This window comes from Ceratotherium simum, chromosome 22 (genome assembly GCF_057802395.1).
Source record: "Ceratotherium simum simum isolate JZ-2026a chromosome 22, ASM5780239v1, whole genome shotgun sequence".
Classification (NCBI taxonomy): Eukaryota; Metazoa; Chordata; class Mammalia; order Perissodactyla; family Rhinocerotidae; genus Ceratotherium; species Ceratotherium simum.
Genome location: NC_141921.1, coordinates 34390824 through 34408219, shown reverse-complemented (window position 1 = coordinate 34408219; position 17396 = coordinate 34390824). Strand labels below are relative to the sequence as shown.

The following is a 17396-nucleotide window of genomic DNA, read 5'->3' as shown; positions in this document are numbered from 1 at the left end:
CCTGAGCCCAGGACTTACCGATGTAGATGCTGCCCTTGGTGTTGACCGCCACGTTAGGGCCTGGGGACTGGCCACTGACCAGCTCCTCTCCGTCCACCTGGAGGGAACCTCTCCGGCCCTCCCTGCGGGGAAACTGGGTCAGGCCCCTCACCACCAATGCCCCACCCTCCCCAACCCAGTAACAGTCCCCTCCCTTTGCCCCAGACTCCAGACAGAGACGTCTGCCCACCGCTCCCTGAGTTCTTTCCTTCCCCCGCTGGATGAGATCTGGCCCCACAAACCCAGCTTCCTAGCTCCCCACCCAGGTTTCACCCCTCCCCTAGGGTACTTGGCCACCCACCCCCCATGGAGTTCGTCCTGCCCTGGCAGTCTGTGCTCTGGCTGATGGGCTCCCCCTCGACCTTGGCTTCAAGTTCTGGTGGGGAGCATCCTGTCCCACTCCGGAACTCTGGGCCCCTCGCCCTAGGGCCCGGCTCTCTTACCGCAGCGCCATCACTCGATGCCACTCGCCGTCATTGATGGGGTCCTCGGAGACAAGGCGGGCCTCCCCGCTGCCTAGCTGGTAGCTGCAGTCACACAGGCCCGAGAAGGAGTGAGTGGGGCAGGACTGGAGGGTGTGGGATGTTGGTGGTGGGGGTGTGTGGCTGGGGCACTGGAAGCTGCAGCTTCTTGTGGGAGGAGCCATGGGGCTGACCAGAGGGGAAGCCACTAAGGGCGTGAGGGGGGCCAGGGAAGGGTCAGGTGCCAGGACCCACCTGAAGACAAGGTGCCCGTCCTGAAGCCCGAGACTGAGGAAGTCCTTGCCTCGGCCGGCCTCTCCCACCTCCTGCCAGGGAAGCACAGGGTCTCTGGGGTCCCCAGCCTGGAGAGCCGAGGTCTCCAATGGCTGTGGTCTCCACTTTCCTCTCTCCCACTGCCCTGGCCACCAGGAGGCTGGGAACCCTGAGACCCCGGGCCCGACGCCCATACTCACCACACCCTGCCAGAGCAGGAGGCCACTGGCTGTGCTGGTCCGAACCTCTAGCTCGATGGTCTCGGGCACTTCGGGAAGGCTGTGGTGGGGGAGAGAGTGAGGGGGCAGAAGTCCCAGATGCCTATTCCCCTCCCTGGGCCCACGGGCTCTCCCAACACCCGTCTCACCTCCTGGAGAAGACGCGGCCGGGGAGAGCTAGGAAGCCATCATCGTGGAAATAGGCTCCGTACTGCCCAGGGGCATCTGCGGGAGGATGGGGCGATGGTGAGACACCTGCTCACCTGCGAGAAGCGTCCATCCCGAATCGGCTCCCTGACCCCCCCCGCCCAACACGTACCACAACGGGGACTCAGAGCCCGCAGTCCCTGGGGACCCCAGGCACTGTGGACAGAATTCAGGGGCCTGTGAACCTGGAGGGGAAAATACTACAGCCCTATTTTTGCTCACTTCTCACTGCAATTGAGCAGTTCCTTCAATTATGCATGTAGACAACCAACCAAAGGCGGAGTAGCAGGACCCGTGACTTTGTCACTCACAGAAGATGTCCTTATAGCGTGACAGTGGTGGCAAATATTTCAAAACGTCGTCTAAGCGTATTGAGATCGTGGTAGCTATTAGGCCCATCACTAGATCTCGTTATTTTGTATGTTAATAAAGAAGCACATATGTTGCAAATCAGAAAATTTTCAATATTTTCGTAACGTCATTTCACTATAATTGGTTTCCTTTGAAATCCTACGTGTTTTATTTTATGCAGTCACTAGGGTCCAGGTAGGGTGACTGGCCATCTCCATTTGCCGAGTCCTGTCCTGGTTTTAGCTCTGAAAGTCCCATAGTCCAAGAAGCCCCTCCGTCCTGAGCAAACCAGGACAGTTGGTCACTAGGTCCCTGGCACGTGAAAGGGTCAGAACCTTCGTGTCTCCTCCATCTTACAGGTGGGAAGACAGGCTCAGGGGCTGAGTGACTTGCCCAGGAAGGGGGAAGCCTGGACGGCAACCTGGACCTTTCAGCTCCAATGTCCATACTGTGTGTGGCTCCAACATCCCCAGCCCTGCTCAGACCCATCCCCCAGGCCAGCACTGGCCCCTGTGGGCCTGACAGCTACAAGGGAAGGGGACACTTTGCCACCTGCCACCAAATGATGAGGATAACGGCTAACGTTTACCAAGTACTTGCTATGTGCCAGTCACTGTGTAGGGAGCTTCATGTTCAGCTACAAACATCACTTCATTTAACTTGATCCTTATAACAATCCTATGCCTTAGATATAACATTAACAAAAGCTAACATTCTGTACCCACTCTGGACCAGACATAGTTCTAAGCATTTTAAATACATTAAATAATTTTACTCTCACACAAAATTCTATCCAAAGCCTTGTGGAAGGATGTTACTTCTCTCCATTTTATACAGGAGGAAACAGGCACAGAGAGGTTAAGCGACTCATCCAAAGTCACACAGCTATTAAGTGGCAGGGCTAGCATTTGAACCCAGGGAGGCTGGTGCCAGAGTCCCTGCTCTTACCTACTATCTATCCCACTACTTATCCTATTATATTAGTGATAAAGAAGAAGATATGTATCTATAAAGCAGTTAGCACAGCACCTGTAATTGTTCAGTAAACAATTTTTTATAAATTATCATTGCTTGTAAACAGATTGTGCAATCCTTGAGAATGAGGGTCCTGCCTTATTCATCTTATATCTACTGCTCCTAGGGCAAGGATGGGCACACAATAGATGTTTGTTGACGGAACGTATGAATATAGAGGAGGAAACTGAGATCAGAGTGGTTCGAGGGCCTGCCCAAGGTCACCCAGCCCGTTAAGTACAGAGCAGGACCCACCTCTGTGTGGCTGTGATCTTTGCTCTGTCTATCTGTGCCCAGTGAGCCTCTCACTGGGCCTGTTTTGCTAAGAGGCCAGAATTGACGGTGTGGGGTTTGGAAGAGGGGGTTGGGAGACCTGAAGCCAGGGAGCAGACAAGCCCACTGGGCTTCCCTGGCTGGCCCCAGCAAGTACGTACCGCTGCCCCCGCTGCCTTCAAGATGCCAATCAGACTCCGCTGTGCCATGTCCAGAGCCTATGGGGAAAGGCAGCGTCCAGTCAGCGGGCACAGACACCCGTGGGGACTGTGTCCAGGGCTCCAAGAGGGAGGTGGAGAGAAGCCACGGCAGTTACCTTGTTGGCAGCGTGGGCCAGAGAAGCCAGGGGGACAGAGGCAGCGGGTGCCCTGGCAGGTGCCCCCGTGCAGACAGGGCTCCTGGAGCTGGCAGGGGTTCTCCTCGTGCTCACAGAGGTCTCCTGTGGGCCAGGGCAGAGCGAGTGGGCATGGGCTGGAGTGGCCGCTGACCACCCTGCGCCCCCTCCCAGGGCCTGGGGGGGCTCACGCACCCTTGAAGCCATCTGGACACAGGCACTGGAACTCGTACTCTCCGGCAGGCAGGCAAGTGGCGCCGTGCTGGCAAGGCTGGCGCTCGCATGGGGAGCTGTCATAGCACTGCCCGATGCCCCGGCTGCCCAGGAAGCTGTAGGTGAGGTCCAGCCGCTTTCCATTCACTGACACCTGTGGGCACAGGGACACCGAGGGACTCAAGGGACGCAGGGGACAAGGGCATAGCTGTACCAGCAGAGAGAATGCAGTAGAGGGTAGCTGGGAACCCAAGCTGGAACTTGAGCAGTGACATGGGATTCTAGGGGAGGGGAGGGAGGAACATAAGCTGAGTGCCACTGCGTACCAGGAACATCCACAGCACAGTCATTCCCAGTACGACCCTTCAAAGTAGGTGGAACTGTCTCCATTTCACAGAGGAGGAAACTGAGGCTCAGAGGTGAAGTGTCTAGTGCCAAGGGCCTTGGGCAAGCTGCAGGCGGAGGGCCCCGTTTGCACTGCTCCCCTCCGCCCTTGTCCCCTGGAAACTGCCGCTCACCTCACCCACGCAGCCGCGGAAGTGAGCGCTGATGTTGGTAGCCGGGGGCAGCTGCACGACCGGCTCCACGCCCCCGAGGTAGAGGAGGGTGTTGAGGTTGAGGCCTTGGCTCTTGCCCGGCGAGGAGCGCAGCACAGGGCGGCCGCCGTTCACCCGCAGGCTGCCGTCCTTGTTGAGGCGCTCCGCAGACACGCGGTGCCAGCGGCCCAGGGCCAGCGGCTCGGTGCTCCGCAGAATGGCCAGCCCTGGGGAGGACGCCAGGCAGGGTTGACACGAGGACGGGCCCCTGCCCTGACCCACCCCATTCAGAGTCTTGAGCAGATAGGGAACTTCCTCCAGCCTCCTGGTGTTCCCGGAGGAACCCGAGGAGGTCTTGGGACTTGCCTGAAGTCACACACAGAGAGAAGGAACAGGAAGGAACAGGGGACTTCAGCTGGTCTGACTTCTGAATTTATTCCTCCGAGCCTCCTCAGGGCATGGAGAGCCAAGGGGGGCACAGAGCTTGGCACTGAGAGCCCATCTCCATTTGGTGTCTGGCGCTCACCTGACCCCAACTCGTAGCGGAACTCCAGGTGGCCGCCAACCATCGCCAGGGACACAAAGTCCTCCACAGGCCCGCTCTTCCCCCCACTGAACACCAGGACTCCGTCGGGCGCCAGTGGCTTGAACTCGACATCCAGGCGTAGCTCGTGGTGTGTGTTGGTGAGGGCGGGCAGCGCCAGGTAGGAGCCAGTGCCCGACATGGAGGGGGTGGTCACTGTCACACCTGCAGCAGCCATGGCTCAGCCAGGGGCAGGGGGGACACCGGAGTCCCAGGAGGGGTCCAACCACTCAGCCCTCCTCCAGGACCCCTGCCCACCCCACTCCCCAGTCCCAGAGGGTCAGGATCAGCTGGGCAACAGCTGCAGCAGCACAAGAGCCCCTGGCACTGCAGAGCGGGCTAGAAGGATCTCTTGTAAGGTGGGGGTCCCCGTTGGGGGCCCTCATATAAGGGATTCAGACTGGGCAGAAGCTTGACCAGGTGACTTTGAGGCCCTCTGGCTCTGGAATAATTTTATCACCCATAGGGCCCATCATGGCCTCAGATGCCTCTGCCCAGCTTCCTCTGTCCTTCCTGGGATCCCTGGGGGCCCCAGGCCCAGCTCCACTCACCTTCCTCACATCTTATCCCCGAGCGGCCCAGGTGGCAGCGGCAGGTGTAGCCTCGGCCATCGGGCCGGTTCACACAGGTGGCGTCGGGCCCACAGGCCTCTGGGAGACATGAGTCAGCAAGGAGGACACTGAGGTGGCCCTGGAGAGGGTGGGGTCCTGATGCCAAAGCCCCACCTATTGCACCCCAGGGGCCTCGGCTAGCTAGGGCCAGGAGGGCTGCCCAGGAGACCAGGGAGCAGGAATGCATTAGAGCAAGGGTGGGGAGGGCGGGCAGGGGGCAGCATCGGGGGAAATTGATAAGCGACTCTGTTAGTCTGTGTTTTTTTAGGAAGATCAGCCCTGAGCTAACATCTGTTGTCAATCCTCCTGTTTTTGCTGAGGAAGATTGGCCCTGGGCTAACATCTGTGCCCATCTTCCTCTACTTTATATGTGGGACGCCGCCACAGCATGGCTTGATAAGCGGTGCATCGGTCTGCGCCCAGGATCAGAACCTGCGAACCCCGGGCCGCTGAAGCGGAGTGTGTAAACTTAACCGCTACGCCACTGGGCTCGCCCCAGTCTGTGGTGTTCTTGACAGACTGTAGCTGGATAACAGTGGGGGTGATGAGGACCTGGGTGGCAGGTAACGGGGTGAGCACCTTGGTAACAGATGGGAAGGTGGTAGGTCCCTGGGGAGCAGTGAGGGGCCTGGGGGAGTTCCTGGGGAGCAGTGATGGGGGTAGGATGAGTAGCTGGGTGGCTGTGATGGGGGGCAAGTACCTGGGCAGCAGAGATGGGAGGCAGCATGAGTATTAGGGTGGCGGGGATGGAAGCCAGGATCTAGGAGGGGTGGTAAGTACTTGGTTAAGTGTGATCAAGCATGGTAAGTACAGTTAGCAGTGGGCGTGGGGTGGATATGAAGGGGCAGCAGTGGGCAGAGGCAAGCACCCAGGGGTGGCCGTGATCGGGAATGGGTCGTACACACCTGGGTGGCAGTGCAGGGCCTGCGAGTGTTCACAGCGGCTCCCAGTGAAGCCAGGCAGGCAGATGCACACGTAGCTGCTACTCTCCGAGTCCTGGCACTGGCCCCCGTTCTGCAAAGCAGCCCCAAGAAGTTGGCCACAAACACTCTGGCCCTGCTCCACGCCCCCCAGGGGCCTGCCACGGCTGAGGGCAATGGCCAGGGGCAGCCAGGTGGCCTGTGCAGTGTGGGGTTACCTGGCAGGGCCGGTCCCGACAGGTGGGGCAGTGGGAGATGCCGTGCGCTGTAAGGTTGAGGTCATGGAAGATGATCTCCTCGCCCTGGATGCGCAGCTCCCGGACACAGCCTGTGGGGTGGGCAGGCAAGATGAGCAAAGAGGGGGTGCTGGGAGGTCTGCCCAGCCCCCGCCCACGCCCTGCAGTGCTCTCCCAGGCTCCCATGGGCTCTGCCAGCCAGCCAGGTGAGGTTTGGCCAGGGCTGGAGGTGGGGAGGGGGCTCACCTATGAAGCCACTGCTCAGTCCTGCCTTGGGGATGGCACTGTAGTCCGGGTAGCCACCCAGGTAGAGCGCCTCATTCAGGTCCAGGCCCTGGAACTTGCCCTGGGGGGTGGGGAAGTCAGGAATGGCAGAGAGGCCAGGCGGAGGTGGGGAGGGGCTGGGAACAGGAGGACGGGGGTGGGCCTCACCTGGGAGGTCCCGTTGACCGGGGCCAGGCTGCCCACAATCAGGGAGCCCTGGGTAAGGCTGCGCAGCAGGGTCACTGTGTGGAACTGGCCCAGTGCCAGTGGTGTGGGGTGGCGGATGGTGGCCATGCCTGAGCCTGCGTCAAACCTGCTCCATGGGACAGGGCCAGGGCAGGAGAGTGGGTACGGGGTTTGTAAGAAGGGCTGGGCAGGGGCCCAGCATGGGCAAAAGGCACGTCACCAGACCCTGAGGTCCCGTTCCAGTTCCCGTCCCTGCCTTGTCCTCCCACCCCATCACCCACCCCAGCCCCGCCCTCCCTGCCCAGGTCTCCTCTCCCCACACCCTTTCCCTGGAGCTTGTCCAGAGCAGCCCCCAGGGATCCACCTGCCCCGGCACCAGGGCCCCACAGCCTAGCACCTGGCCTCACTCTTATTCTGAGCTCTCCTCCCTCTGAGAGCACCTGTCTCTTTCCTTCTTGGTTTATGGCTGGTCTTCCCCGACTAGAATATACATTCCCACACTTTGTATTGCCCTGCGTCAGTGCCTGGCACAAAGGAGGCGTTTAGCAAATAACCGTTAAATGAATGAATGAACGAACGAATGAATCCTGGCCTGCAGCAGTCCCACCCCGTAAGCGCGCACTCAGCGTCACCGAGTGTTTCTGCCGCAGTTTTGTGCGAGTCTGAGGCTGCTTCCTCCTCCACTGGGCTGGCACACTGTGCCGACTCCAGCGGATTGGGTGGTCGCCAAGGGTACCAGCCACGTCTCCTCCTTCCTCCAGCACCTCCTTTGCACAACTCAGCCCAGTTGTGTGCCTGACTGAGGCCCTGCAGTCCAGTCTCCCGGGCCCCTCTCCCCTGGAAACAGGGAGCGCGAGGCTCTCACCGGAACTCAGGCCTTCCGCCCACGAGGCCAAAGGAGATGAAGTCGGGCTGCCTGTTGGCCAGGTTGGCAGGGCTCCCTGGGATCTGCTTCTGCCCGTTGTACAGCAGCATCCCTGGGCAGGCACAGTGGTGTCAGGGCCTCCCATCCAGCTATGGGCTCCCTGCCTGCCCCAGCCCCGGGGATGAATGACCCCAGCCTGTGAGCCTTTCCACTCTGACTCCTGTCCCTCCCTCGGCACACCCCCCACAGCCAGGGCCTTCCCACCCTCTCAGATGGTGCCCTGAATGGACGGGCCTTGCTGAGAGCCCCTGGAAGGAAACTGAATCTGCTTCAGCCACACTGTTAGGTCTACCTGAAGGAGGAGAGGGAGGCAGAGACTCACCCGAGTAGAGAAGGAGGCCTGGACAGTGCAAGTCAGAGACGGGGAGAGATGAGGAGACGGATGAGAGAGAGAGAGGAGGAGAGGGTGAGAGCTGGAGACAAAGGAGGGAGGAAGGAGCAGAGACAGAGATAGGAAGATGGGATAGGAGCACTGGGTGTTGATGCACCAATGGCAGAGGGACCACCGGGAGGCGTCAGATGGGAGGTATCACAGAGGCGGAGATGGAGAAGGGAGGAGGCATGAGAGAGAGCCCAGCAGGGAGGCCCGGCAGGCCTGGGGGCTCCGGGACAGGGAACGCCAAGGGAGGGTGGGACGGGGGCTGCCAAGGCTCATAATGTGTTGGCAGTTACTCCAGGAGACCCCCCACCCCAGGCCCCCCAAATCAGCTCCTCTCCTGCTCACCATCAGCTGAGTCGGGCCGGAAGGTGATCTTGATCTCAAACTTCCTGTAGGCATCCTTGATGGTGGGCAGCGGCAGGAAGGAGTGGGGGGTCTGGGTGAAGTAGGGCACCACCCGCTCTGCGGGCAGAGAGCAGTTAGAGACGATGCCCACCAGGCAGTGGGCGGGCACCGTCAACTCTGGGGGTGTTGTCTTACCTGGCACCCGCAGGTGGGCAAAGGCTTTGACCTTGCCCTGGCGGTTAGTGGCAGTGCAGACATAGGTGCCTGCGTCCTGGGGTCGGACCAAGGGCAGCACGAGCATGTTGTTCTCCAGGCGGCTGTCGGGGGGCAGGTTACCATCCAGCTGCAAACACAGCCGTGCTTTGGACCGTGACCTTGGCCCATACCTCCATGGGGCCTGTCTCCCATCTCTGCCTCAGGCCCACCCTCAGGCACTGAGCACATACTCTGTGCCCAGCCTGGGCCAGGTCCTGGGGGCACTGAGCTGGTGACGACCCGGTCCCTGCCCCTCAGGCACGCCCGCTGGTCCCCTGCCCAGCATTTACCTTGCTCCAGGTGATATCAGGAGTGGGGTAGCCAGAGGCCATGCAGGGGAAGACGGCTGTAGAACCAGCAGGCACATGGACCTCTGGGGGTGTTGAGATCTGAGGCAAGGCTAAGAGGGGGAGGAGACACAGGCCATCAACCTGATGACAGCCACCATTTGTGAGCTCAGCCTGTGCCCAGACTCACTTAATCCTCACACTATCCCTTGAAGGGAGGCACTATGCCTCCATTTCACAGGTGAGGAAACTGTGGTTCAGAGGGAAAAGTGGCTGCTCACTCCTGGCTGCACAGAACCGGGCAGAGTCAAGGCTCAGGAACAGGTCCATTTGACCCGAGAGCCTAACACTGCAACACACCAGGGTGGAAAATTGTCCGGCCCTTTGGGGACCTGAGAAGGGGGTACAGGAAGTTTAGGGGCAAGTCATAGGGCTTGGGGTGAAAAGGAATTGCCTTTGAAGGGAACACAGATTCATGTCTGCCCTGCACCCACTGCTCTTGTTTTGCTCTCTTTTGTGTGTTTTGTGTTACGTTGTCTCTGCTGTCAGACTGGGCTGTAGGTCTCCCTCATCAGAGCAGGACTACAGATCCGTTTTCCTGATGATGCCCCATGGCGTAGCTCGGCCCTGCAAGTTCCAGCCTGCCCCAGAACACTCACCTTGACCCCCTGCTGCCACCACTTGTTATGAAACCTGCCCCTTAGATACACAAAACTGAAAATTCCCAAGAGAGTGGAAAGGAAGCACAAAGCAGGTGAGGCCAGAGATGGCAGCTAGAGAAGCCCCTGTCCCCGCAGAAGCCCCTGCTGGCCTTCACCTTGCACGAGCAGCAGCACATGGGACTGGGTGGTGCCGGCAGCGTTGGTGGCTGTGCAGCGGTACTGTCCCGCGTCGGCCAGCTCCACGTGGGCGATCCTGACGATGCCCCCGCTCTGCACGATGCCAGGCCGCAGGCGCCCTCCGACTTTGCTCCATGTCACCTGAGGCTTGGGGTCACCCAGGGCCAGGCACTCAAACTCCACGGCATGGCCGACCACCACGGTCTGCACGGAGGTCCGGATGTTGATGAGCACTGAGGGCAGGGCTGGGGCGCGGGAGGCAGAGGCAGAGTGAGGCCAGCCTGCAGGCCTGGCCTGAGGGAGCTGCAGACCACCCCGGAAAAGGCGGGCACTGAGCCCTAGGCATTTGTTCATTTCTCCATTTGCTCTTCCGTGCACTCACTCATCGGCACACTCACTCCTTTGCTCTTTTTTTTCTGCTGAGGAAGATTGGCCCTGAGCTAACATCTGTGCCCTGTATATGGGATGCCACCACAGCATGGCTTGATGAGTGGTGCAAAGGTCCGCGCCGGGGATCCGAACCAGGGAACCCTGGGCTGCCAAAGCGGAGCGCGGGAACTTAACCGCTATGCCACTGGGCCGGCTCAGTGCTCTTTTGTTTATTTGTTTACTCACTTGTGTACCCACTGTCATTCTTCATTGGTTGGTCCGAGCGCTCACTCACTCGCCCTGTCTCCCTCCTCCCTCCCTCCCTTGCAATATTCGCCAAGCCCCCTTACTCTATGCTAGACACAAGTAACAATACAATCGAGTAATCCCCTTCATTCGTACACATTCAAGGGGCTCCCTGGGGAACATGGTCCCTGTGCTCCTATCTCTGTCCCCTGCTCGCAGCAGAGGCCTGAAGCCACCCTCTTACCTTGGACAACCAGCTGGGCACTGGCCTGGGCCTGTCCCCATGGTCCATAGGCCTGGCAAATATACGTCCCTTGGCAGTTCTGGTCCAGGTTCTGGATTCTGTAAAGCAAAAATAATAAGATATCAGTGAATAAAAACAATTACGAGAATGCTTTGCACTGGCGTGGGAGTCAAAAGCTGTCAGAGGTTAGCACACGGTGGAAACTTCTAGTCTCCTAATAACCCTGCAAGGTAGGTGGGCAGGCAGGATGGGTGTCACTAGACCCATTTGAGACCAAGATCGTACGGTCTATAGCTCAAGATCACACAGTTATCAAGCAGCAGAGCCAAGATCTGCGTCACGGGTATACACCTGGCCCCAGGGCCTGTTCTCTTTCCTCTGGCAATAACAACACAAATATGGGCCACTGTTTACTGGAACCCTTCCACGTGCTAAGCACTGTTTTAAATGCTTTAGACAATCTCACATAACCCACTGCACAGCTGAGAACACTGAGGCTCAGAGAGGTGAGGTGACTTGCCCAAGGACATTGTTTCTTGCTGAGCCCCACAGGGCAGGTGTTCTAACAGCCCCACTGTGTGCCTTGGGCTGGGACACCCAAGGTCAGCCCTGCCCCCAGCCCCACTCACCGAAGCACCCCATCCTGCACGCTGTGGCCAGGAGGCAGCTGACCCCCTTCCTTGATCCAACGGAGCTGAGTGCCCCGGTCGCTGGGCACGGCACAGTGGAACTCGACGCTGGCCCCTATGCTCTTGGTCTCCAGCTGAGGTGTGACCTGAACAGTGGGTGTATATCCTGCTGGGACTGTGGTGGCCGGGAGAGAGCCGGAGTGGCCTGTGGGGACACGTGCGAGGTTCCGTGTCTATGTGTGTGTGTGTCATATCCCTGACACATTCCCCCAGGACCCAGGAAACCCTAACATTCAAGGGCTGTTCTTCTCCGGGCAGCCTCTCCGACCAGGGAGAAAAGACCTTTCATTGGCGGACTGATTCATTCGCTTGCTCATGCAGTCATTCAATCACCACATTTAAGAGCCTGTGGAGCCCCGGGCTCTGTACTCCTACAAGCTCTGGCCTTCGGAGGGGAGGGCATCCCCAGGCAAGAGTGAGAGGGGTCATTCTTGGAAAGATTTAGACATTTTCAGGAAGGACAGCAAAGACTCTTTTAGCTCAGTCTAACCTAAGAGGAACCATGGTCATGGGGGAGGCACCCACATGTCCTCATGTGGAGATGGACAGGAGGGTGGGTACAGATGCATATCATCACCATTTATGAAGTGCCTACTGTGTGCCACGGGCTTTACATATGGGTGTCTTTCTGAGTCAGCCTGTGTGCTGGCATTGTCTCTCTGCTTTACAGATGAAGAAATTGAGGCTTGAGCTTAACTGACTTGGCCAAGGTCACACAACCAGCAAGCAACTGAGCACTGAACCCACTCTCAGTGTAGCCCAGGCTCTTGACCACTGGGCTACAGGCTTTTCTGCTTCTAGAATTTGGGGCCCAACAGCACTTGCTGGCTTTGTGTCACTGATGGAGGAGACCATGGAGAGCCACTGAAACCCTGGGCATGCCAGGGGTGGTGCCGCCCTGTCACACGGTCACTGTCGTCACTGTGCAGCCTTTACCCAGCCCATTCTGGTCCTGAGGTGGACAAGCCTGGGCTGCTAAGATGCCTAGGTCCAGGCCCTGCCCTGAGTGTCTTCAGTCTGGCAGGCAAGGCAGGCTGGGTACTTATGCAAACAGCCTCTGGCAGTGCAAGGTCAATGCCAAGGGAGGGATGCAGCGATGAGAGCTAGAGTTGCTGAGAACACAGAGATGGGGGTCTTCCTGGAGGAGGCAGGCCTGCCTCGGGCCTTGGAGAACAAGGGAAAGGCAGGGATTCCACGTGGGGTAATGGAGGGAAGCCTTCGTGTGCCAAGTGGCGGGTCCCCCAGTGCCAGTTGCTGGTAAGTGAAGGGCTCAGACAAGGGCCTGGAAGAAAGCTGACCCTCTTCTGCCCAGCCTGTGCCGGGGCTGCTCACCTTGGACAACCACGTGGGCGAAGGCCTCAGCTGAGCCCACCTTGTTGGTGACCTGGCAGCGGTAGCGGCCTGAGTCCTCAGGGGCGGCGGGCTCAAAGCGCAGCATCTCGTTCCTGGCGGTTGCTTTCCCAGGGAGGCTGCCACCCACACGGCTCCACTGGAAGGTGAGCGGGGGTGTCCCGTGAGCCAGGCACTGGAGCTGCACCGTCTCCCCTGCCTGCACCGAAGCGTGCTCCGGGACTGTGGTGGCATACGGTGGGCCTGGGGTGGGGGGACATAGAGGTCAGAGTGGGGAGCAGCAGAGATCAGGATGGGAGCAGGTGTCAGGTCCAGGACACTTGCCAAAGGACCAGGGAAGCTGATGGTAAGCCCGGAGGACTGGGGATGCAGGAAGCAAAGGTCCCGGGAAGAGATATGGGTTTCAGGCTAGGGCAGGCTCTGGGGACCTGAGGTGTATGAGGCGCTCTGGATGGGGTTCCTGGGGTTCTGTCCACGGTGTAGCCTGGTGAGGGGCTCAGACCTCCACACAGTGCAGAGAGGGTAGCCCGAGGAGGATGGATGAGCGCCTTACTCTCTACATGCAGGGCGATGGTGGCCTCAGCGTGCCCAGCGGGGCTGGTGGCGTTGCAGATGTACTGGCCCGAGTCCTGCTGGGCTACCCGGGGGATGATCAGCGTGTCACCTTCCAGCCGGTGCTGCCAGGGCAGCGGGGAGCGCAGCTTGGACCAGTGGATGGTGGGCGTGGGGCTGCCTGTGGAATCAAGTGGAAGGTGGCAGAGATGGCTAGGCTGCCCCAAGGACAAGCTGAGGGTGGCAATGGTGAGGAAGGGACCTGGGTGATCCTGCCCCTTCATGGGGGGCACTAAGCGGGCACCGCAGCCATCACTGGGAGATGCCAGCAGCAAAGCCCCCTCCCCGCGCATGACATCATCTTCAGATCTCTTGTGTCTACAATTCAGGCCCCAGGAAACCGCTGCTCCGCCTGCCCTGTGTGCCAGCCCCCGTCCACACCTGTGGCTGAGCAGCGCAGCGTGGCTGTGTGTCCAGCCTCCACCGTCAGTTCGGCTTCTTCAACTTGGACCTGAGGGGCCCCTGGGGTCACGATGCCCGGGTCCACAATCACCTCCACCCGCTTCTGTGCTGTGCCCAGTGCATTCTGAGCCAGGCACACGTAGGTGCCTGCATCTGATGGTTTAGCTGATGAAATCTGGCAGAAAGCAAGGAGGTTGGTTATGTGGGCACTGAGGGGGGACCTCTGCATCAGCCCCCAGCTCTGGCTTCGTTTTACCACTGCCTTCTACCCTTCCCTGTTTTTAGCTCCCCTATTTGACAGGCCGCTTGAGGGCTCACACTCAAGACATCCCATTAATCCATCCATCCGCTTGTCCAGCAGCCCACCCACCTACCCACCCACCTACCCACTCACTCATCCACCTACCCACCCACCTCCACCCATCCATCCATCCTTCCACCCATTCCTTCTTCCTTCCCATCTTCCTGCCTATCTTCCAATCTATGCATCATCCACCTATCCCATCCTTCCCTTTCTCTCTCCATCCATTCATCACCCATCTGCCCACCCATCACTCTTTCCTCCAAGCCTCTGCTCAAGGATGGGCCCTGCCTGGGCCTCAGACCCAGAGACGTCCAGGGGGAGGCCACGCCTCACCTGCAGCACCGCATGGCTGTCCACAAGCCCGTACATCTGCTTCTCCAAGTTAGCAGGCGTGCCGAGCCGGGTCCAGCGAACAGAAGAGCGGGGCTCCCCAGCACTGACACACTCCAGGGTGACGGACTTTCCCACTTTCACCCACACGGGGCCCTCAGGAAGCACAGACACCGTAGGGGGCCCTGCCCAGAGGAACAACACCACTGATGCATATGCAGGCTTCTGTTAGGCACGCACACCGTCACAGCCCCTTCTCAGTAACTGCCAGGTGGGCACTAGTCTCCTCACTGTACCGATGTGGAAACCGAGGCTCAGAGAGGGAGAACGCCCAAGAGGGAGGCAGTGGCAGAAGTAGGATTTAAATCTGGAGGTTGTGAGCTCAGAATTAGGGCTGGAGATAGGAAGGCAAGAACCTATGGGGTTGACGCCCCTCACCATGCACACTGAGGTTCACGACACTCTGGGCTACGCCGTAGGCGTTGGAGGCCACGCAGCGGTAGGCACCGTGGTTGCTGGGCCGGGTGCCTACGATGGTGATGATGGAGCCGTTGGGGCTGATGTGGACGTTGTCTGTGGGGTTGGCATGGGGAAGGTATAGTCAGTGAGGGTGTTCTCACGCCTTGGCACTGCCAGTAGGCACACCTCTGCCCCATGCCCCCGACCTCTCCAGCTTGGGTGCGTCCAGCTCACAGGGTCACAGATGGTAGATGAAAGAGTCCTTGGAGATGCCTGAGTCCAGCCCCCTTACCATCCATATGGGGACACTGAGGCACCAGAAGGGAAGGGCCTTACCCAGGGTCACACCAGGAGTTTGGTGCCGTCCTCGGTCTCTGCCCCGCCCACAGTGGTGATCATCAGGCATTCCCACCTGCCTCCAGCCTCCCTCCCGCCCCCCTGCGCCCCACCCCCCACCGGCTCACCCTCCAGCTCTTGGTTCCGAGTCTTCCACTCCAGGCTGATGGGGGCTGCCCCGTCATGGATGAGGCACTTGAAGCTGGCGTCCTGGCCCTGCTGCACGGTGCTGCTGGGCGGGTCGATGGAGATGACGGGGCTCCTAAGGCCTGGGGGACGAGGCGGGTGGAGGGCTGGGCTCAGCGCGGCTGGGTTGGCTCGACTCCCCTGCCTCAGCTCCAGGGTCCCCCTTCCTCCCCTGCCCAGGGCATCTGCCACACTCACGGTAGGAGGACTCTGCACTGTGGGGGACAGTGACTGTGAAGGAGGCCTCCTGCTCAGGCCCTGGGGCGCCAACCACGCGGCACACGTACTCGCCAGAGTCGGCGGGAGAGACGTGGTTGAGCCGCAGCCGGGAGCCGTGGGTCTGTCAGAGTGAGGAGGGGGCAGCCGTCAGGCCGAAACACTTGGGACAGGATAAGTCCCCAAGCCCGGCTGTGCCCCCTTGGGTCTTAGAAGCTCCAGGCTCCAGCTGGTGGGAATGAAGGAGCTTCACTCACAGAATCTTACGAGTCCAACCCACCCACTTTATAGAGGGGCAAACTGGCTCAGGAAACGATTCAGCAGCAGAGCGGTGAGAAAAACCCAGGTCTCAACTCCCAGGCTGGCAAACTCTTCTCCAAAAAGTATCCTATCCCCTGGGGTCCCCAAGCAGGCTGGGGTTTGCATGAGGCTTGGAGTGCAGAAGGCAACTGCAGGTCGAACCTTGCCTGTCCTGTAAACCTCCCCATCCTGGCCCCCATACCTGGTGCCGGGCGGGGAGGCTGCCCCCACGCTTGTGCCATGTGACCTGGGCGTGGGCCTGCCCGGGCACCACGCAGTTCAGGTCCAGGGTCTGCCCTTCGGTCAGGTGAGAGGAGGAGGCCTCGATGTAGATGGGCTGGGCCAGTCCTGGGGCTGTGGGCAGAACGGGTGGGTAAGAAAGGCGGGGCTCCTGGGGGTGAAGGCAGGGACCTAGGGTGGTAGCAGTGAATGCTGACAGGTCCTCCTGGAGGTGCAGAGGCTTGAGAGTGACTGACACAGCTGAGCGCCCTTGACCTAAGAAGAGTCCCTGTTCCCTGGGGGCCAGCTTGCTGTGTTGAGACCCAGGGCTGTTCCCTAGTGGTCGGGGGAGGGGCTGGAGGACCTTCATGGAGCTGAGAGCCAGAGCCCCGCAGGGAGAGCAGGGAGGAGCAAGGCCAGGAAGGGGCTCCCCAGCCTGTGCCCCAGCATCGCCCACTGCTCCTGTCACTCACCAGGGATGGGGCGTGGGCTGGAGGCCTCAATTGTGACCAGGACAGAAGCCTCCAGGGTGCCCTGGCTGCTGGTCACTTGACATGAGTACTCGCCAGAGTCAGCTGGGGACACCTGGTTCAGCCTCAGCAGGGGGCCGTGGACCTGGCCAAGGTCAGGGCAAGAGTGGAGAGAGTGAGCTAGGGGGCCGGTGCCCAAGGCCTCCAGATGCCCAAGCCCTCTGGTCCCTCTTCCCTAGGACTGTCACAGACAGTTATGTAGGCTGCATCCTGTGAAAGGCGGCCTCCTTTGACATTAGACACTGTGGAGTATATTTATTAGGACATGTTTTCTGGTAGGAAGAAGTCCAGTGTCTTGAGTAAGAGGTGTCCTTTTCTAATTAGCACCAAGGTGCTGGGGGCCAGCGGTGGCCCTGCCGTGCCCAGCCTGTTCTTGACCTCCTGACTCCCAGTGATTTCCTGCTGCAATTTCCCCGAAGCCCCGGATGTTGGGGTCACCTTCCCTCTGGGGCTGGGTTCAGGCAGGACTGCCCTCGCAGGAGGTGGGATGGGGTGGAGTGGGGAGTGCCCACATCCTGCTTTCTCCAGCCCCCGTACCTGGTGCCGAGCAGGGAGGCTGCCCCCACGCCTGTGCCATGTGACCTGGGCGTGGGCCTGCCCGGGCACCACGCACTTCAGATCCAGGGTCTGCCCTTCGGCCACGTGGGAGGAGGAGGTCTCGATGCGGATGGGTGGGGCTCCACCTGGGGCTGTGGGCACAGGAAGAGGTCAGTGAGCTGGGACTCGCACCCCTGTGCCCTCAGTCCCCGCCCCTGGGTGTCCAGATATTCAGACTAGAGGCCATGGGGAGGTGGCCTTGACTCCCCCTTCTCCTTGCCTGAGGCCTGGAGTGGCTGGGCCAGCCTGGCAGGTAGA

The 17396-nt window shown here is 59.9% G+C and overlaps 1 protein-coding gene across 7 annotated transcripts in view; it reads right to left on the bottom strand.

Moving 5' to 3' along the window:
- Positions 1–17396, bottom strand: part of HSPG2 (heparan sulfate proteoglycan 2) — a 101454-nt gene that overhangs the window by 1331 nt on the left and 82727 nt on the right. For 4 of the 7 annotated variants that reach the window (XM_087446610.1, XM_087446611.1, XM_087446612.1 and 1 more), the window contains exons 65-97: positions 17079–17230; positions 16485–16626; positions 15995–16146; positions 15475–15616; positions 15219–15359; positions 14734–14868; positions 14299–14480; positions 13641–13836; positions 13201–13380; positions 12630–12890; positions 11238–11442; positions 10609–10706; positions 9728–9994; positions 8914–9023; positions 8564–8711; positions 8369–8485; positions 7585–7696; positions 6702–6846; positions 6516–6615; positions 6252–6361; positions 6019–6127; positions 5814–5873; positions 5054–5152; positions 4446–4667; positions 3902–4146; positions 3366–3537; positions 3153–3275; positions 2998–3054; positions 1141–1216; positions 974–1052; positions 756–826; positions 483–566; positions 19–122 (exon numbers count right to left, since the gene is read on the bottom strand). In XM_087446610.1, coding sequence (XP_087302736.1) covers positions 19–122; positions 483–566; positions 756–826; positions 974–1052; positions 1141–1216; positions 2998–3054; positions 3153–3275; positions 3366–3537; positions 3902–4146; positions 4446–4667; positions 5054–5152; positions 5814–5873; positions 6019–6127; positions 6252–6361; positions 6516–6615; positions 6702–6846; positions 7585–7696; positions 8369–8485; positions 8564–8711; positions 8914–9023; positions 9728–9994; positions 10609–10706; positions 11238–11442; positions 12630–12890; positions 13201–13380; positions 13641–13836; positions 14299–14480; positions 14734–14868; positions 15219–15359; positions 15475–15616; positions 15995–16146; positions 16485–16626; positions 17079–17230 — 4596 coding nt within the window. The remainder of the gene's footprint in view (positions 1–18; positions 123–482; positions 567–755; positions 827–973; positions 1053–1140; positions 1217–2997; positions 3055–3152; positions 3276–3365; positions 3538–3901; positions 4147–4445; positions 4668–5053; positions 5153–5813; positions 5874–6018; positions 6128–6251; positions 6362–6515; positions 6616–6701; positions 6847–7584; positions 7697–8368; positions 8486–8563; positions 8712–8913; positions 9024–9727; positions 9995–10608; positions 10707–11237; positions 11443–12629; positions 12891–13200; positions 13381–13640; positions 13837–14298; positions 14481–14733; positions 14869–15218; positions 15360–15474; positions 15617–15994; positions 16147–16484; positions 16627–17078; positions 17231–17396) is intronic. The other 3 variants (XM_087446614.1, XM_087446615.1, XM_087446616.1) reach the window with 1 other exon arrangement.